The 21,502-nt window shown below is 44.1% G+C and overlaps 1 protein-coding gene across 7 annotated transcripts in view; it reads right to left on the bottom strand.

Moving 5' to 3' along the window:
• foxp2 (forkhead box P2) overlaps window positions 1–21,502 on the bottom strand; it is a 114,900-nt gene that overhangs the window by 67,120 nt on the left and 26,278 nt on the right. For 3 of the 7 annotated variants that reach the window (XM_072454842.1, XM_072454841.1, XM_072454844.1), the window contains exon 2: window positions 11,743–11,929. The exons of 2 other annotated variants lie outside the window; for them this stretch is intronic. In XM_072454842.1, coding sequence (XP_072310943.1) covers window positions 11,743–11,919 — 177 coding nt within the window. In that variant the 5' untranslated portion in view covers window positions 11,920–11,929. Of the gene's footprint in view, window positions 1–11,742; window positions 11,930–20,941; window positions 21,143–21,502 lie in introns of those variants that run through there. 2 more of the 7 variants (XM_072454843.1, XM_072454847.1) reach the window with 2 other exon arrangements.

The raw sequence follows: 21,502 nt of genomic DNA, 5'->3' as shown, positions 1-21,502 counted from the left end.
CTGAAACAATACCACGCATGACCGAACTCCTCAACCTAATGTATATTTATCGTGTAAACTTCTGATAAATGCATATGCGGGAACAATCAAATCTGGGGCTTTCTATTGGCAGATTTTTTTTTCGCACGACGGATTCAAGCGTGAAAGCAATATCAGCTTAGTGTCTAGTCGAGCTTGAAGTGCGCGCGCCGGGCTCACAAAGCGCGTTCTGCATATGCTTATTACGGGGCGTCGCTTTTATCGGGTCGGAACGAGCAGCTTTTCGGTTAAATCTCGCTGGTTGCGGGGGTAAATAAGCAGCGGTGAGGTTCTGATGAAGAATGGCAGGCTTGCTCCGGATGGAAACATAGGTCTCTCTGTTCACGCACCGCGACTTCTATCGTTAGCTTGGCATGTGTGTGTCTCAATCTGTGCGTGCGTGCGTGATGTACGTCCGGTTTGCGCTGCCAAAAGAAACTGAACGCTGGATCCTGTCTCGAATGTTTGCACGGATTGAAAATAGTCAATATTAGGGCTAAAGTTGTGGCTGATAAAGATGTCGACTTATCGTGCCGGGAAAACTTTCGAGTATGAAAAAGCGGGATGAGCGGACGAACACTTCTACACCTTGTATTTCTTGCGTTACTTTTTGTTGGATAATATTTACGATCAAATTAAGTCTAATACGTCTTTGGTTTCACAATAACCAATTGGGTTGAGAGTTGGCAAAATGCTATTGCTAATTTTTCCCCATTGTTGTATAACACACACAAAATATGTTAAATGTACTTGAGTGTTGACAGTGTTCTACCTACTCCTGTAATAATCCTGCCCAAATGCCTGCAGTACGAGAGGCCAAAGCCAGTTCTAAATGACATATCATCCAGTTTGTTTGGCGCTTTTCTATTCCCCACAGCCTAAGCTTATTTACAACGACTTACACGAAAAGCTGTGACTAGCGCAGAGGGTTTGGCCGTTACGTATACACAGCCGCATAAAGAGCATCTCCCCTCGCTAACGCGCTACTACAAACAACTCGGAAAAGCAGGACCATGGCATTTGGAAATTCCCCAAAAATGTGTCACGGATGAAGGTAATCGGAGCGGCGCAGAGTGTGTTAACAAGTGCGGCCCGCGAAAGTGTGACGCCAGGTTTTTGCGCCGAACAACACTCGCTAGTCATCTCCCTAACCCGATTTGAAGTCATTTTCATATTAGTTCGATGAGGTTGGGGGGGCGGGGGGGGGGGGGGGGGGGGGGGGGGGGGGGGATACACAACAAACCACCGGGCACGCGTCTCAGAGCTTGATTTGTTACTATTCATGGCTAAAGCGGAGAGGAACTGTAATACTAGACATGCTTGTTAAATTCACAACACTCCAAAGCTGCCTTCTAGCAAATCCTGTCTTTTGGTTGTCAGCTTAAGACGCCCCGGCATATGCATATGTAGAATTTTTAAGCTCTGTTAAATGGATAGCAGTGTCGCGGCCTATCAAACGACTGTAAGCCACTTGGCGTTTTTTTTTTTTTTTTTGGGTGGGGGGGATGGGATTGGATGTATTTGGAGAAAAAGCAAAGCAGCAATGCGTTACCTCATGTGCATCAGGGAGCAAGCCGCAGAACCACACTTTTTTTTTAGGGTTAGCGTCATATTAGAAGCATATTATAACAGAGCTATTTACATGTATGTATTCAGCGCGGCCTGACAGTAGCACTCCGCCCTTCATATTAACAGCCGGTACTCAGTTTAAGCCGCCGACAGGGGAGTGGCAACAAACAATGACAGAATGCCTGTTTTCGATTGTGTGGCCACAAAAGATGATGCGCCATTCACGACAAAGGCAGCCCGCAAATAAATTATTGTGGCGGTTATTGAGCCGAGGCAATTGTTGCGGTCCCTTAGAGCCGGTAGTGTGCAGTGTGGGTTTGAGACGTACGCATGTGAGTGTGTGTGTGAGTGTGTGTGTGCAGCGCTGAGTGGACTTATGGATCCAGTGCTATTTATTTCCCTGAGCTGGAGTCAGGGCAGTTAGGGAGGCGTAAAAGGAAATGAGTTGTGAAGTGGCCATTGATTCCGGGCTGCGGTGGCTGCAGGCTGGAGACGGGAGAGGGACGATCGGGCCGCGGCGGCTAGCTCCGTGTGCTGCTCAATGGCTGCCGCTTATTTACACTGAGATGCTTAACCCCGGCCCGGCGCATTCATCACTGACCTAATGCGCGGAGCGGAGAGGGAACCAACGGACGACCGACGCCATAATCCAGTCTGAATGATGCAAATGTGATTAGGACTATTCATTCCAAGATATTTATTTGGTCCCTAATCTAATGTTATTTAATACAGAGATAAATACATCGGGAATTTGTATACTTGAAAACAATTACCGTATTTTCCGGGGTATAAGTCGCACCGGAGTATAAGTCGCACCAGCCAAAAAGTGCATAATAGAGAAGAAAAAAAAAAACATACATAAGTCGCACTGGAGTATAAGTCGCACCAGCCAAAAAGTGCATAATAGAGAAGAAAAAAACATTTGCAAGTTGCACTGGAGTATGAAATGCGGTCGCAAGTGTGAAAATTACAAATATTATCACGTATAAGTCGCTCCAGAGTATAAGTATATAGGTATAAATATAAGTATAAGTCGCACCCCGGCCAAAACTATGAAAAAAGGAAAATACGGTATACAGCAGGCCTTAAAAGAAACTTTGAAACTGCATTAAGACAAATGTGTTTATCAATCAACTTTATCAATGACATGTGATAACAATCGTGTGGAATCGTCACGGCTGCACCTGCCTGGTCCAGAGCAGCAGTGTCTTGAGCATAAAACAGCCATAAGAGTTTATTTCCAGCACAGTTCATAGTGTCTATCTCTCCTGCTCCTCTCTCGGTCCCTTTCACCTCGTCTCTCTTTCAAGCCTTGCAGCTTGACATTTCGCCGCGCTCTCGGGGGACGCCTGCATGAAATGGAGTTACTGGGAAAGCGCCACTGTAAATTCCAGAAGGCCACGTGTAATGTGTCTTAAACATGGATGGACAGGCCAGGTTTCAAGGTGCAGAAGAATGAGAAAGGGAGCGTAGAGGAAAAAAGGTGCGTGGACTTAGATAATAGAATAATACTGTGTTTTGTCTGGGGAAGGGTGAGCAAACAGGAGCCACGCTGTCATTCACAGCCTATATCTTTAGTGTCATCACCAGGGGAAACTGCAGCCTATATGTCACAGGCCTGTATGTACTATACTGTAGGGAGCGTCTGCCAATAGCCACCCTTGAAATAAAAAGGATGGCTTTCATTGTAAATAAGCCAGCCACAAGCACGGCCGGAGAAGCGCCTGTCTTTTTTATTGAAGGGGGGAATTATTTCACAAAGACATATAGTCCCGAGCACATCCCTAATGCTCCTCCCGCCTTTAAAAGAGCTGCTTATCTCCGGCCAGATGATGACGGCTAACAAAAGGCTCCTTTACCAAATCGCTCATATTTCAGCCGCGCTCTCTTTCTCCTGTCCTGAGAGGTGATGGATGCGTCACACCACGACCAGTGTCTTATTTACACAGTCGAGTGGGGCAATCTCAGGCCTGAAAGATAAACCTAATGAGCTTCTTTGTGCGCGGGTGCAAATGAGGGACACCGTGCAACCCTCCCTCCTTCTCCTCTCCATCCAAAGGGACAGTCTGGGTGATTAGGCCTTTAAATTATGCTCAAGGGCAAAGCACAGATTTGCATCTTAGGTGTGCGTCCTGTGCATGTGTGTGTGTGTGTGACTGTGTGTGACTGTGTGTGTGTGACTGTGTGTGTGCGTGCCCTCGGATACAGTAGGATCGGGGGGGACAGGTGAAGGGCAGGACAGACACAGGGAGACGCTCGAGGCTTGTTTGTGAGAGGTGACGGGAGGTGAGTGTCGGCGTGTCAGCTTTTTACGGAGCGAGCATTTACTGACACTAAACAATAAACTTGACTTGGTATAAGTGAGAGGTCTGAGCGCGCACACACACAAACACACACACACACACACACACACACACACACACATGGGGGATTGGCCTTCCTTGTGTGTGGGGTAACTTCGCTCTCTAATGACTTTCATTTTAGGGAGAATTTTCATTTGCCCCTAAACCCTAAATATTACCCATCACCGGCTGTCACATTTCCCATCCCTTCCATTTCCTCCAGCTAAACAGCTCGGAAAGGCAGGTTAATTGCTGTCACTCTCAAGTTGGACCACTGCCTAGCTCTCATGTAGCGACAGGGGTAGCCGGGGAAGTAAGATGGCACCTCGGCGCACTTATTGTAATTTATGTCAAAATGCAGCAGTCATTTAAATAGGCTGGGGAGAGTTTGCATTTTGCTGCATCATGTGCCTGAGGAAAACAGACGCTGATCCGCCAGAGCTAATCAGTTTACCAACACGCAAACTTCTGCCGGGGATCTGCGAATCGCCGCGAAATGAGGACGTTTACATCCGCGCAAACGAAGTAAACACGTTTGGATGAAGGTAAACAAACACGGGCTGAGTGTAGAGATGCACTTATTTGAATGAGTTAGCGCAGCAGTCCTCATGATGAGTATTTTTCAATGATTTCTTTGTATAGGCCATTTGCGCGAATTATGATATTGAAACGTTGGACTTTCTATGTATTCTTGAAGTGTCTTGTATCTAAACATGCGCAACATAAATGAGAGCGTTCCTTTTTCCATGTGTTTCATTCCATTCTATTACTACAACTGACGATATAATCATTTTAATTTATTGTTTTAATTGGAGAGCGCTATAGCTTCCTGTATTGTCGTTGCTGCTTCCTGTTTAGGCTATTTTGAACATCATACACGATTCAAAAGATGAGGGCTGCAATGAATCCACTAATTGTGACTCTAAAGACTCGAAAACACATACGGAAATACCTTTTATATCTATGACAGTGGCGTTATTACATCAAAATGTCAAAAAAAATCATGAACAGTCACTGGATTTAATCAATAACATGCTTTAGTTATAAATATTATCCATCTGGAACCCTTCAGTCGTCACATTTCATCCTTTATTTTGTTGATAATGTTGATAATCGTCAGTTGCCGCTGAACAAAAGACAAAACGATTGAATTTTGAACTGCGTATCGCCTTTGTTACCGCGCCGAAAACCCGTGGACGGTTCCCTTCTCCCTTCTCGTCGGGGCCAAGACTTATCAATGAACTCGAGACGGAGCTGATCCCATTTAGAGGAGGCCTGTGGTCCCCCAGTATTGGCTCATCAATCCCGCTGATAACCCTGGAAGGATTAAGTCTTCTGGAGCACTGTAATCAACTAACAGCCTCATTATAGGACATTATGGTATGGATCCACCAATCAATGCATGCCCCACGTGCACATACACCGCGCTATTGCATTATGGCCAATGACAAACTACAGTATGATCTCTCTTTTTTTTAATACCGAGCTTTTATGATGATTTGTCTTTTTTTGTGTGCATAATGACTCTGTGATTTGCTTTGATACATATCCGTGGCTGGTAAATTGCAATCAGATTCAGTGCGTATCTAATCTCTGATCTCAAATCAAATTAGGTCTATTTAGACAACCTTGGGAACAGTGCGATGAAAAGAATAAAAAAAGAAAAAATTAAGGGGCTGGAAATTTAATTGTGACATTATTCAGATAAGGGAGAAGTGTGCGGCTTTTTTATGACGATTTGCTCGCACCGGCACAAAAAGCGTGAACTTGAAGTTGCTCCGGAAAGTGCAGAGTTGTAGGAAGTTGTAGCAGTGGAAAGTGTGTGAAAATGAGTTTGTTGTGATGGCACTACCAGGAAATACATTGCAATAAAGCATTTAATATTTACTCTTCGTCCAGCGTCACAACAAGCAATACGTGATATACGAAGAGCGGATTTATAAAAACAGGGAAGTGACATTTGAAAACAATATATAAGGTTTACAATTGACTGTTTTCAAAAGCCAAATCTCGTTTAGTCCTATAAAAACGTGCAAATATGCTATTCCTTCTTGCACAACTATTGTTATTAATACTATGAGAAGAAAATAGTATAAAAAAACAAATGTGACAAATTCATTCTGCAGTGGACTTCTTATCATTATATAACTATACTTGAATAAATCCCTGGTATAAACTAGTGCAATTGTGTCTATTTGCCAAAGATTTGATGAAAGATAACTTTAAAAATGGGTGATGGATTAAAAATGTTACAAAAATACAGTTATTTCACTTCAAAAATACAGTTTCTGAAGTGAAAACAGCAGTGATCTACAAGAGAACATCGTGGATAAATAGCTTTTTTCTGCACAATCTGCACGATCCAAAATGTACCACAAACAATTATTATCTTCCTTTTTTAAATCACAATTAGCGATATTTTTGATTATTGTCCTGTCCAGCATCAATATGAATTAGTCCAGGTTTTATTGTCATAATCGTTTCTACCAGTGCATCCAAAAACAGAACCGTGGCTTAATTGCACAAAACACAACGCTACAGACGTTTAACATATTCGTCTGATATCATGCAGTCCTTGTAAAAAGTAAAGTTTAAATATTAGACTAAGTATAATTTGCTCGTGGTGAGGGTCCCGCGCGCCTTTGGCCCTCTCCGAGACGCCGAGACCTTAAGACGGTGCTTTTCTAATTGTAGCTGCAGGTAGTATTTTGGAGCTGCTAGGTAATGGCTGAACCCACAGGGACAGTGGAGAATTCATCAGTGCTTATTCTTAATCATCCCCCCAGCAGCATGATGAGAGACTGGGGCCCCTATGCCCACCGGACCACTCAATGTCATTCCAAATACGGGCGGAAAATTACACCCAACAGCCTTCTTTCAGAACGGACTGGAATTTGAAATCTGCTCCGAGATGCAAAGGCCGTTATTTGGAAAGTGTAGAGTGTTAAAAGTCTGCTGTGAATGTGTGTGTGATGACCAAGCGTATGCGTGGTTCAATACATGTGCTGTTTGGGATGCTTCCTGTCCTCATTTGTATGGAGTTGCATGGCACGAATGGGGAAAAACGTGAACTATCTCGGTTTTAATACAAAGGAATAGGCCGGAATTATAGCATTTTTATTTTTAACAATAGACATTTTCATTTGAACCACAAAATAATAGTATGATAAAGCGCAATTTCACTCAAAAAGTGATTATTATCTGATTTTAATTATTTTATCATAACAATTCTTGTGGGAAATGATAGCATCTCAAGCATTTTTATTTAGATTTTTGAGTGATGACATCATGTGCTACATCAACTACTACGACTACTACTACTACTACTACTACTACTACTACTACTACTACTACTACTACTACTACTACTACTTTCAGATAGTTTGCTGTGATTAGGTTTGTCAAACATCTTCAAAATAAGACGATAATTGACACTATGAAACTAGATACTCATTTAAACAAGTATTGATGCAGATACAGGACAGAATTTGACCACAAAGTGTGTTTTTTGTATCGTTGTGGTTCCAAAATTAGCATCACATTGAAATTGATCAAAATCCAGCTTAAAATATAAGTACTGTACCATTGTGGCATTGCACTAGCTGCCAATAAATTCATAATACATCACACAAGCTTTTTTTCATGTCCCTTCTTGTGCAGAGACGCAGTGTACAGGAAGTGTGTGTGTGTGTGTGTGTGTGTGTGCGTGCGTGTGTGTGTGTGTGTGTGTGTGTGTGCGTACGTGTGTGTGTGTGAAGTTAACAGCGTTGGGCCCCAGTTTTAAAAAGCCTCCCGAGACCTGTTAACTGGACGGCTTATTTCAACGTGTCTGTCTGTGGGCTTTTGCCAGACACACTGTCATAGTCCAAACGCCCACTTCCCACAGGCAGAAGCAGCAGAAGCAGCAGAAGAAGTAGCAGCAGCAGCAGTGTCCCCCCCACCACGGGCTCATAGTAGCACGTCAATCTCGCGCACGTAACCTGACGCTCGTGCTGACGGCGCCGTTCTCCTCGTAAAGCGCCCGGATATTCAAACTCATTACCGAGACACAATGTTGGAACATATGCACGGCGGGTTGTTCAATAATGAAATGAGGATAATGTGAAATCATTACATTCCACCGGGTTAATATTTTGTCTTCTTTTATCAATTTGAAACCGACGTGTACATTATACGATCTGCCTGCAGTCATCGTGATCTCATTCTTTGTAACTTTTGGTTTTGTCTGTGTGGGAAGGGTACTTGAAATGTAAAGACCGGGATGCGACTTATACTTATATTTATACTTATATACTTATACTCCGGAGCGAATTGTGTGTGATATTATTTGTTATTTTCACACTTGCAACTGCATTTCATACTCCAGTGTGACTTGTATATGTTTTTTTCTTCTCTATTATGCATTTTTTGGCTGGTGCGACTTATACTCCAGTGCGACTTATAGTCCGGAAAATACGGTAATTGGATTTTTTTGTGACAAGCATTACGAAGAATCTGCTCAAAGTTCACATTTTGAACAAGTCCAGGAGCATTTATAACTAAGACATTGCAGGAATATGAGCTGCTAAACATCACAAGAAGAACATTTAATAAGACAGGACATTTTGTTGTTACAATTATGTGCGGTTGATGCTGATTCAAAATGTCAATTGCGATATATAGTTTTAGCGCTACAAAACTTTTCGCCGAGTCTATTTCACATCTTAGCGTCCGATCTGAACTGTGCGGAGAGGAGCCGGCCCACCAACGCGCACCGGACCGCCTGGGAGTTGACCCCAATCAGGTGTTGGCGTGTGCAACAGAACGGCAGAGAGGTGATAAATGGAGAGGGCCACAGCGGTTCAACGCGGTACCAGTCGGCGGCAGGACCACTGAGTGGTCGGGGCGGGGGGCCGGGGCGGGGGGCAGGCAGGGGTCGGGTGGGCATTTGGATGGGAGGGGGATTAGATGGGGTTTGTTAGTGCTTAGAAGTAACAAATACCAAGTCAATTTTGTAACTTTTAGTGTACTTTACTTCCAACTTCCAATTATTATAGGTACCGTATTTCCTGCACTATAAGGCGCACTTAAAAGCCTTTCCTTTTCTCAAAAAACTACTTTATAATAATCCAGGGCGCCTTATATATGGATTAATTCTGGTTGTGTTTACTGACCTCAAAGTGATTTTGTGTGGTACATGTTTTGTTTGGCTTAATGCGCCTTATAGTCCAGTGCGACTTATATATGAAAAATGATGGAAAATAGACCATTCATTGACAGTGCGCCTTATAGTGTGGAAAATACAGTATACTGTACAGAAAGCGTGGGCTATATTGATATTTTAGCATGTTCGATAACAATATTCAGGCGATATTTGAACAATGCATCAGGAAATGTGCTAAAGTGTGACTGTAAATGTCTTTCAAGTTCAAGTATCTCAAAAAACATGGATGAACCGTAAAATATCCACAGAAATATGACTTTACAACCTTGTTTGAAAGATTACACAGGACATTTCTATTCAATTTGTGTTTCATCAACTGTATTTGATCAAAGAGTGTAATAGTTTTAATTGTAGATGATATTTAAGTTGATATTTGCGTATTAACATTAACAGCCATTGGCTGGCAGAGGCTGATATTTTGCTTTGTCTGACCTGCTGCCTAAAGAATAAACGTCAAGCTTTGTTGTATCACTTTAGTACAAAGAGGGCACGACACACAATGTGACTTGACTGCTCTCTTATCCAGCGTTTGGTAAAACAGGTGAGTTTCTTGTGAATTCAAATGAGAAAACTGATCAAAATCTGCTTAAAAACATCGTCAGAACTCATCGTTATCAGTTTCTTTGGATTCAAACTATGAACATTGGCATCAGATATGTCACAAAACAAGACTGAACGATGCAAGTATCACTTTCGGACATTGTCGCACTTTCTCTCGCGATACGTTTCTGTCCTACTTTCAAATTTTCTGCTCGGGATGAGAACGCCCTTTCCTCTACTCTGACTCCAGCGCCGCCGGCCGGCCAAACACCGACCGGGGGGCTTCAGCTGCCACCGCGCGCGCCACTGTTGCCAGCTCGCCGCGCTAAGAGCGTCGCGCGGGCAGAGGCACATCCTGACAAGAGCCGTGGCGGGCGGCGACCCCGGAGCGGAGCCCTCTGACCCCGTCCCCCGCTGCTCTTTTGGCCGACTGTCAAAACCATCATTCACCGTGAAAAGACACGAGGGACACTAGACTCCTTTGGTCCGGCGGCGGCCTGACTTTCACAACTCCTGCCCCCCGGACCCGGCTGGAACAATGCCGCGCCCCCCCACCCCACCCACCACCCCGCCAGCACGTTCATTCACCACCCAGAGCTCCGACTGAGAGGAACACCACTGCACGGAGCGAGCACAAAAGAACGAAGAAGAGTTTGGACCAGTTGATTCATTACGATCTGTGCAGTAAATGCTTTCAGATTATGGATGTGGCGCTTTATTGACTTATAGAATAAACATAAGCATCGCGACAAGTAGGCTGTGAGAAATAGTCGCACTTTGGTCATTGTAATAGTTAACTGGACTATACTGATGTCAGAAAAGGACCATATTACACTTTATTCGTAAATATTCTCCATCTAGAAGCGTTCGGTCATCGTTTTTCCACCTGTGTTTGGTTTAAAATGTGATTGAAAAGTCTCAATGTGCAATAGAAATCATCGTTTGACAAGACCACGTGTGGAGCAATTAATCACTGACCAGTCGACTATTGAAATTAAATGATATTTTTGATACTATACCCGATACTTCTACAAACTCAATCAACTCGAGGACGACACTCAAATCAATTAATTACTTTTTATTTTGCTTTTTGTTTGTCATTTGGAACATCCTGCAGTTTATCTCTCCTAAAATTGCACAAAATGAATTGAACTGTGCAATATCAAATGGGCCACTGCTACTATGCACATGTTGGGCAATATATTGGAAATCAGATAAAATAATGGATGTTGTTTTGAAGATTGTTGATTACAGTATAAAAAAGATTCAACTTAACTTTCACACAAGGGTAAACGGTGATATTTCTGCACTTTTGTGATTCATTTTACACACATTTCACATTCGTCTGATAATAAACCTCAATCATTTCCCCTTTTTTTTCTCACAGTCATTATGAAGAAAGCACCTTTAAATGATTCCCTTATACTTTAAGTGTCTCTACTCTGTGATTTGAAACACATCTCAGTGTTTCAGAAAAGAGACTGTAACTCTGCTTTGTCGCGTTAGGAGGCCCTCTACTGGTCGCAGCGCTGCTATGACACGCACACACACACACACACGCTCAAACACACACACACACACACACACACACGCTCAAACACACACGCTTCTTCTTCTTTTCACCTACTTTCTCCCTCCTCGCACGGCCTCTATGAGACAAAACCACCTCCTTTTGAAACGCCGAGCGACAAAACGGCAGCTTCCCCTCCACGACGACATCAACCAACAAACAAACAAACAAACAAACAAACAAACAAACAAACAACACTCCTGCCAGTCGACAGCCACAAACAAGACTCCGACGGCGGCAAACAACAAACAACCAACGCTTTTGCCAAACAACTAACTCTTTTCTCCCACGTTTTTGACACCAACACAAATCCTTTCCGTCTGTCTCGTCTCTCCGTCTCTTGTCTCTCTTTCTCTTTTGCCTGCCTGCGGTGCGTCCCGAGCGCCGAGCGTGTGAGCGGCAGCCGGAGGAACGCAAGAGAAAGAGAGAGAGAGAGAAGGGAAAGAGAGAGACGGAGAGACGAAGAGGAGGAGGAGGAACGGGAGAGAGGCACAACTTACCTGCTGTTGTTGCAGATGCAGCAGCTCGACTGTGCTTACTTCGCTGCTCTTGTCACCGGCGCTTGATCTGCCGTCTCTACTGCCAGCCTCTAATTGGCTGCTGCTTAGGGCGCTCAATCCATTTTGACTCATTGAACTGTTGCTTATTGTCTCTGTGGCCGACTCCTGCATCATCATGATTTAAAACCTAGAAGTGATTAAGAGGGCACCGGTTAGGGCTCTTCTCTTGTCACAATTTTCCACACGTTTTTTAATTTTGTGTGTGTGTGTGTGTGTGTGTGTGTGTCTCTCTCTTTTTTGTTTTGTATGCTTCTTCTGTTATAAAGCCCTCGGTTGGTCGGTCGCTTGCACCCCTCCCACCCACCTACCCACCCAGCCCAGCCCGCCTCCTCCCTCCCCTTTCTCTGCAAATTAAAGCATTTAAAGTAGTGGGAAGGGGGGGAAGAGAAAAAACACAGAGAGAGAGAGAGAGAGAGGAGGGGGTGATGCAGGAGGAGCAATTATGCATTCATTGTGTAAATGAAGCAATACAAAGAGATGCAAGTCCGGGTGCTATTTGAAAAAGGGGGCGTTTTCTTCTTCTTCTTCTTCTGCTGCCTAAACCTTATGTTCCTGCACCAACGACGCAATATCAATGAAAACTTGCACGAACATTGGGCACGTTTAAAAACATCCCACGAGCGATTATGGTCAAACAAAAAAGAAAAGAAAAATGGGCTGCTCTAGTGAAATATCGGTCAAAAGTGTGTCAAAAATTTAGCGCCTCGTCATGTGACTGGAGTCGGCTAATGACGCAGAGCTAATCATGTGAAATTAAAATTGGGGAAGAGGAGGAGGGAGGAGGGATGATGGAGGGAGGAAGAGACAGCGGATCACATGGTTACGGCGCCGACGAAGACTGTAATGGGTTTGTCATCTTTGCTCCAGTGAAGTAAAATGTGCCTTGCAGGCTTCCATAGAGGACGGACGGGACGCTCGTGTGTCAAATTACCACCTTGATCCGCTTCTGCCTTAATCAAACCGCACAGATTCATTTATTTTGGGGCCGGCGCTGCTGGAATTATTAATAATTACCGGACTTAATGGGGGGGACGCTCCAAACTTGAGGAATTGATTCAAACCTTCGCTAATGTAAATAAATGCGGCCCGGGCCATCGTGCATAATTTGACTGCGAACGCGCTAATGTACAAAGATATGAAAAGTCAGAGGAAAATAATAAAAATCCTAATACCACTAATGATTGTGTTAAAACGGTATGAATTATGCATAATACCTCCTCTCTCTCTCTCTCTTTCTCTCTCTTGTAATAAATGTTTTATCGTTTTCGACTACATACACCACCATTTTCAAACAGTGCAAATTCAAATTCTGACAAACTCGTGATTATTCAGGTCACAATCTGATCGTAAGAGCTAAAATAATCGCGACAAATGTAGAGGTTTTGTCCGAAAATACGCATTATTGTACGGTACTTTTCAATCAATCATTCAGACAGTTCAATTGTGCAAAGCCGGGCACAAACTTGAGCAATAGTAACACGTCAAGACAATGGGAATGAAACAAAATGAAAGGTTTTCACTGTTGTTTCGTGTGGCAAGACATCCCTCGTTCTCATTACTAAAAAAAAACAAAAACGGTGCTCACGTCGACGGAGGAAGCACGTGTGTCTTCGGTAAACAGCAATTTAATACAAGTGTGTGTGTTTGTGAGTGGGTGGGGGGGATTGGTGTTTGACGAGGGCCAGGCGCGGGGACGGGGGCCTAAAAGGATGTCCACGGACCCGAATAAACAGGATCCAGGCAGCCAGAACAAACAGGGTCTGGCTGTTACACAGAGCAGGGCGACAGCTGCCCCGGACAACACTAAATAGGAGGGATAGAGGCCAGGACGAGGCGCGCTTGTGAACACACCGGCCAATGTTTAACACCGAGACACCGCCGCCGTTTCTACTGCTGCTGCTGCTGCTGCTGATGATGATGGTGATGGTGACGACGGTGGGGAGGAAAAAGGGGGGGACATGACAGAAGAGGAGAGGGGAGATAGGGCGCGGGAGGGGCGGGAGCAGGTTTTGGGTGGTGGGGAGGACCGGCAACAATGTGACGTCCAATCCGATGATGAATCTCAGCGTAAGGAACTCAAGGCTGCGGCCCGAGATCAGCCGGCTAATAAGTATTCAAATTAGGCATAAATTTTACATGCTGGATGTTTAAAATATTCAGAGAAAGACTGTCTGATTGCCTTTACTGCCATTTTATGAACATTCTAATGGAGCCCGGGATCTTTCTGCGTTTGGACCGGCGACGGATGTTCGGGGGGGAAACTCGGGGCGAGGTGAAGACGAGGAAAGAGGATATTGTTTGTGTGGATGTCTAAAAAGCGTGGCGAAAACTGTAGGAATGTGAAAGGAAACGTGAAGGCGGCTTTGATATGTACAAACTATTACAGTTTGAATAAACACGCACGTAATGATGTGTATTTTTAAACAAAGAGACGAAAAAAAACGAAGTAAACTGTGTTATCTCGCCCAATCTAATCGAACTTTAGACAATACTGTACATGTGTTGAATTTGAGCATTGAGTGTATTGTTTTTAGAAAATAAATTGCACAAAATGAGCTGATTAAACATGAAAAATGAAGAAATCGTTATGTAGTAAACACTGAAATAAGTGTAAACGTTGATATTCCTGAACTCTTAACCTATTACATTGAAAGACATTGTTTCTACACTTCCGTTGGATTGACACGATATCCTCTGAATATCGTTATCGTGACATTCGCATAACAATATCGCCCGCACTTCAGCGACCGCACCGCGATAACAGCAAACGCAGATATATGCAAAGCGTATTCGTCGGAGATCAGATGGTGTCTTAACCTTAATGACAGCGGTGAGATAAATTAATTAGCCGTCTAAAGTCTGCATTCAAATCTGCCAATTAGAATGTCAATTACATACAGAGGTGGGGCCGCGTCGACGAGGGCCTCCTGAGCTGGCCCTGGCTGCGGGTGATGGGACTGTCACTCCGACACAAAAGCAGGGTGACACGTGCTTGGCATCCGGAGGGAGGGCGGGCGGGCACGGGGAAAGGGGGGTGGGTACAAACACAGCTAGCACCGGTCTCGCCCGAGGCTAACCGGCGCTGACCCCGGATCGGCCCTGTCCTTAAACCAACTGGGTCGGAAGGAGTGCGCCACCTCCGGCCGCGCACGACGCCAACGGCCGGGGGAACGCAGCTTTAATGCAGCGTGAGCGCACCCTGCCAGGCTTGCCCGCGCCTGAAATTGCCGGTGTCCCGCGTTTCGACACCCCCCCCCCCCCCCCCCCCCCCCCCCCTCCCCCCAAGAGCCGTAATCTTCCAATGAGAGCGAGAACTTAGACCACTTATTATCGCGATCGGAAACACGGAGAGAAGGCGGTGATTGCCGGGTAATGCGCTGGTAATTCTGCAGATGTATAGCTTTGGGAAGGGCTGATGATAGTGATACCGAGCGTTTAGGTGCAGAGCGATCGCGAGAGACGATTTCTAAATGTACTATAGGCTGATGGTTTTGAAGGTTCTATTTAGGTAGCAGCTCAAAGAAAGGAAAGGTATTTCGAGATAAAGATATTCTGATATTGTGTTTGCAGAGCTTCAAACCAGCTCCGGCTTTTGTCTCATTCCTTGTGCAACCACAGCATTGCTTGCTATTCCTCTTCTGCTTGAGCAAATGTTTACTCTCGAATCTTGCACTTGGCAAATCTGCCTGTGCCGTCAGGTAAAAAAAAAAAAAAAAAAATCAGAGAGGAGTCCTGACGATGCATTTGGCCTGGAGATTGTGAAAATATTGTTTTTTTTTTCTTTCCTTTTTTCAGCGAAGTGACAAAACAAAGGTGTAAGGAGGGCGACTGAACCCGCACACACCGGTCCACAGCTGCCACGCTCACACACCTATCATTAAAGGGGGAAGTAGCAGCCCTCCATCTTTGTTTGCGAGCTCTAAAAGCCCCTAATGTAGCCTCATTACCTGGCCTGTCTCCCATTCGATCATGTGCGGTAAACACACACTATGACACGGCCCATCCATCTAGAGGGAATAGTGCGCTGTCTGCCGCTCGGAGCACTGGGGAATGTAGCACCCAGCACGGCAGCGTTATCATACAAGCGCTCTGACAGAGGCCGAGGCTGAGGCGATCCATTCTCACACGCTCTACTGTGGATCTATCACGAACACGGGGACAGTCGCAGTCATTATATGCATGAGTTGTTAAAACATATTCTCATTAGGACAACAAAAAGAGAGAGAAATCATCTGAAATGCTCTGATCCTCATGTTCATTCATTATCGCGTCACATTTCAGGCGACTGGCTTGAATTTCTCCTGGTTTGCGAGATCAAAATAATAAAATAATAATAATAGAAATTACATTTCACAGTCGGCTGCCTCCTCACAGCTCCCTGATCAAGTCCATGATATGGTTACTATTTAAAATAATCACACATTCTGTGCTTGAGTGAAATTAATTCATCATTGCCATAAGTTACTCTGCATACGAAATAAAGAAGTAACTGGAGAAGGGCAGGGGCGCACATATTCCATACTTCAGATTGCTTAATAAATCAAACTGCCACAAATGCGTTGACTTCAAAATGGTGCTTAAAAACCAGTGCATTTAAAATTAAAAATCCCATCTCAAACCAAATATAAGAAGGTGAAAGTTTAAATAACTTCTTAAATAATTTCTGCATTTTTTACAAAGGGACGTTCATCATCTTTGACACATCTGTGCATTGTTTTTGGTTGTATGTGAGGACACGGTTAAAGATATAAAAAAGACCTCATGCAAAGCCACATTTGACAAGGCCCAGTCTGTGGGATTAAGCACTGCTACTGCTGCTGTGCCTGAGAATTAAAAGCTTCCTTTTTGGCAGTAAAGGGCCACCATAAAAGAGCATTAATGACTCCTTCTCCTAAACCTGTGTATGGTAATGGTTTCTACTTTGGCAATAGAGGAATTTCAAAAGTGCTTTTCAGCTTTTCAGTGAATAAAGATTGCTTTGGCATGAAAAAAAACGGGGGTCTGAAGAAATCATATTTACAAAATCAGGAGAGGGACCAAATGAAAAGAAATGAATATGAATAATGGACTTTTGCGTTTTTGGGGATTAACATTATTCAAAGAAACAGAATCAAACGCGGTTATCTCCTGTCCAATGAGCCCTACACTGACAAAACCCGCCGTCATATTTCAATTCTTCATTTGAGCCGACAATAAAACGTAGTTCTGTGATAGGGCACATTCAAGTCGAGAGTGTTCAGAACTTAATTCTCTCCTATTTACAATAAGGAGATGAGACAGAATAAGATAAAAGGCAGAGACTATTTTGCCCGGCTGTGTGAGTGTCCCCGAATGCAGCGAAAAGTGTGTGCGTCACCGTCTGTGTTTATGAAGAAAAGCTTAAAAAAAAAAAAAAAAAAAAGACGACAAAGAAACGCGGAGAACGAGTGGAAAAGAGCATGTTCAATTGTACGGTCTGCACAGTGTCTCCTTAGAATCTAATGCAGGAAGCACTTGTGAGCAGTGTGCACGATACAGCCCTAATACAATTTATAGGAACAAACGAAACAATGCGTCAAGTCTCTCTGAACATGTTAACAAATCATAGGCTTGGATCGAGCTGAAACCATTATTCTTCATTGTTTAGAAGTAAAAGTGCGGTTTTGGAACGTGCTGAACCATGCAACGGCAGATATTAGGAAAGAACAGTGTTGAAAAATATATGAAAAAAGTAGAAAAATTGACAAAAATTGTATGTTGAATTTTTCTTTTTTTGTTGTTTTTTTTTGAAAATTCTGACAATATTACGTTAATCCAACAGAAATGTGTTAAAACATGTCTCTAAAACGTGTCGATATAGGTTTATATATATCCGACAAGTGTAAAAAGTGCAGAAATATCACGTTATATCCTTATTTAAAAGTTTCCGACGTCACTTTTTTCATTTGTTTTAAAAAATCATCTTTTTGCAGCATTCTTTTTTACTACTACTATTATACACAATATTAAAATTTTGCACATCTTCAAAACAACATTCACTTTGATATACTATTATTATAAAGTATTTTAATGCACACTGATGCTTCTTAACTACAAGTGGAGCTGACTGTGCACATGCCCTACAATTGAACACAGATGAAAAAGGGCAATATTATGAGTAAAAAAAGAAGAGAAAAAAGTTAGTGAAATACGCCTTGTAGTGGAATTACTCTCTACTACACCACCCCTTTGATTGCCTAAAATAAATCCTCATTTTTAAACACACGACCCGGCGCTGAATCTGCACAAAAATCCGAGAGAGAGGAAGCGGCGCATTCGGAGCTCGTCCCAGATCATTTACATAGCCACGAGGCACTTGATTCAGCTGCAGGAGGAGAGACTACCACGCCGTGCCCTCTGCTGCTGCTGCTGCTGCTCGCCGTGTGGGAGACGGCGATGACGAAAGCCGATCAGTCCACACTCATTTGCATATTTGCCAATTCCATTAATTAACTCGGCCCACCTAATCAGGGCTAATTGACCTATAAAGAGGGGAGGCTTCATTGTCTAACCCAATCATCTTCACGCGGCGAGGTAGAGGAGGTGCGCCGGCGCTGGCTGGGTGTTTCCGACCTCCTCTCTAACCCTATTTATAGTTATAGTAATAGAAGTGAGGAGATTTTTCTGTCTTTTTTTTAACGATAGAGACCGAGCGCTTTGGCGGTTCGAGCTGCCGGGAGAATACTTCTTTCTTCTCTTTCACGCAGCAAAGAGAGACGCTAATAAATTTGAGTGCCGGATGTCCGGTGTGGCGTGCGGCGGGACGGGGCGGACCGCAGACGCAGAGAGACATAGCTCATCGTGACGTTTCTAGTTATTTCTAGTTGATTAGGGCCATTATGTCCCCGGCTCTGATTTATGTTGTCATTGGCCCTCAGCAGTCCTGCATCGATAGATCTTAATGAATTGGTAAATAAGGGTGAAGATTACAGTTGACAACGCCGCACAACGTCCCTCATTCATACCAGACAAGATTTATGCAACCAATTAGGTGCAAAACAAGGGGACTTGGTCAGGAGTGGGTGGGGGGGGGGGAGAAATCATCAACGTTCTGCAAACCAGAAAATGACCAAAGTCAAAGCCACCACAAGAGGTTTTAAGATGGGAATTGTCGCATTTCTGTATTTAAAAAAAATGGTCAATTAAAAAATTAAATTATTGAATAAAAAAAAAAAAAAAAAAATGTTGAATAAAAATAGGACAAATCTGCACAAAATAATAATAAACTGAAATTCCGAAACATGTCGAACAATTCGCGCCGCGCCGAAATCGCGACCGAACTCGACGTGACGGAATCAACAGATAAAGAATTAAGCGCTCGCCGACAAAGCACCACTTTGATATGGAAATAACAAATTCAAGAAGCCACTCTCTCCATCTCGCCGAGCCTCCGAGACACAGCCACGTCTATAAACGAAAGGAGCACCAGGGTGTGTGTGTGTGTGTGTGTGTGAGTGAGGCATATAAAATCAATTGTTCTCGTGATGTTTCGCACGCCACGCCAGGCAGTGTCATTTGCATTTTTAAAAAGCTGCCCCATTCCACGATTTTAATCACCCTTTCCAGACGTTCAAAAGTGGACAAACAAAGGGGCAGCGTGCGGTTTTAAATATTCAGATAACAAAAAAAAGTGCTGATCATCAGTAGCCCCGGCGACAGACCAGGAGGACCCACAGGGCAGCAGTGAACAGAGGTGGAAAATTAAAGCGAGTGATACGCGAGCCGCCTGCTTTTCAGCCCCTCTCCCTTCAAGCACATGCAAATGAGGCCGCGCCGCTTAACTGCATCATTTATGTGGATAATAGCGGCATCATCATTACGGCAACTCAAATTAAATTACATCACAATTAGCATAACAAAGTGATTGGTTAAACTTTCAAAACAAATAACGCGGCTCGGTTAATGAACGGTGTTAATTGGCCGGCGTGCGTTCTAAATAAAACATGGACGTAAACATGTGTTTTGGTTTAACAATTGTAAATATGTGTTTTTAAAAAAAATATTTTTAGTAAAGTTTAGAAGTAAAGTGGAAAAAATAATAGAGCAAAAATAAAGAGCTGAAAAAGACACAAAACTGACAATTGCCAGGGGGATTTGTAAGCTGAAATACAAAATGTGTAGCATTTAATTTTATTGCGCTAAAGAACCTATTAGGTGCCAGACTCTGGAGAACAATGTAAATTATCTGTCTTCAAAATGGAGTTTGGCCAATTCTCCCTGTGAACTAATCACATAGCTCATTATGCATTAGGGTATTAAATTATGAAGAGGAGTCCCTTTCGCATTCCTGCACAAAGCCTTATGAAATGTTAATAATATGCTCACAATAGCCCAATACCATGCCTCGCTCAGACTCATCAATATTTAAGTAAACAAATTATCCCATTCGCCTTTGATAAAGATAATTAGTGCGTCACCGATTTTATCAGTCTGGTGACCCCCATTCCCTCTTCAAACTCAACATCTGCCCCGCACCAGTTACAGACTCCCCCCCCCCCCCCCCACCGCAAAACAAACAAGTCAAACTTCAAGTGAATAGCTCTGCCAGGTCAAAAAACACACGTGCAGCTGATTAGAAAATATCGGTTTTGTCGTTTCCGAACGCTCCTGCTCGACGCTGTACCTGCGCAGTGTCAGAAGAAAACGAGGAGGGGGGGGGGAAAAATAGAAAAGAAAATCCACTCTCCTAATTTTAATAATCAATCATTAACCAGCAGAGCGCGGTGACCGACTAATGCAGAAATAAAAGTGACGTAAAACACTGGTGGGGTGACACCGACGAGCACAGGAGCGCCCTCGTGCGCGCGCCGCTCACGCACACACACACACGCTCGCTCGCTCGCACACACTCACGAGCGTGCACGGAACGAGCCATTCATCAGCACTAATTAAGCAGCAGATTAACAGAGCGGGCAGACCTGGGCGGCACGGTTTCCACGGTGCGAGCACACGCCGGCGAGCAAAACGACAGCCGGGCAATCAAACATAACAATGCAAAAGCCACACATTTGACACGGCAGAAGATGACGGAGAAATGGATGGACACATGGAAGTTGATGGCGGACTTTTCCTTTCTGCGTTTTTTTTTTAAAGCTTTTCTTATCTTTTTTTTTTTTTTTACCTGGAAGTTAGGAGCGGCCAGGAAGCAGAGGGAGCAGAGCTGGTGTCACTGCCTCCAAGGGGGGGATCTGGCGAGCGGCGGCCCCTGAAGTCGACTGGTTTGAGCGCGTGGAGAAGGCAACACTATCTGTGTCATCACTTCTGCCCTGTTTATGGGGGATGGCATCATAAACAAGCCAGCCCCCCCGTCCTGTTCCGCGATCCCCCCCACCACAACCACCACCTCCGCCGCCACCCCCTCGCCCCACCTCTCTCCTTTCTCCCCTTTTCTCCCCTCTCTCACCACTGTGCCATTCATGCATACTTAAATCACCGTCGCCCCATTAAAAAAAAAAAAGAAAGAAAGAAGAGAAAAAAGAATCCTAGATGCCTCTCCTGACAATTATTCTATCATTTCCAGTTGTCACCGGGGCAATTATCAAACCGGAGCTGCCCCCTCCTGTGTGTTTGCTGCGGGTCGGACGAGCCGGGCCCGGGACGGCTGAGGCTGGATCCAGTTTTTAGGGGTGAAAAGGAGGAAGCGCGAGAGGAGTTTGGAGTGTTTGGCGTGTGAATGAACGGA

The sequence above is a fragment of the Eucyclogobius newberryi genome, unplaced genomic scaffold (assembly GCF_026437365.1).
Source record: "Eucyclogobius newberryi isolate DKJ021-1_F unplaced genomic scaffold, fEucNew1.0.hap1 SCAF_2, whole genome shotgun sequence".
In the NCBI taxonomy this organism is placed as follows: domain Eukaryota; kingdom Metazoa; phylum Chordata; class Actinopteri; order Gobiiformes; family Gobiidae; genus Eucyclogobius; species Eucyclogobius newberryi.
This window is presented reverse-complemented; position numbering and strand designations above follow the sequence as displayed.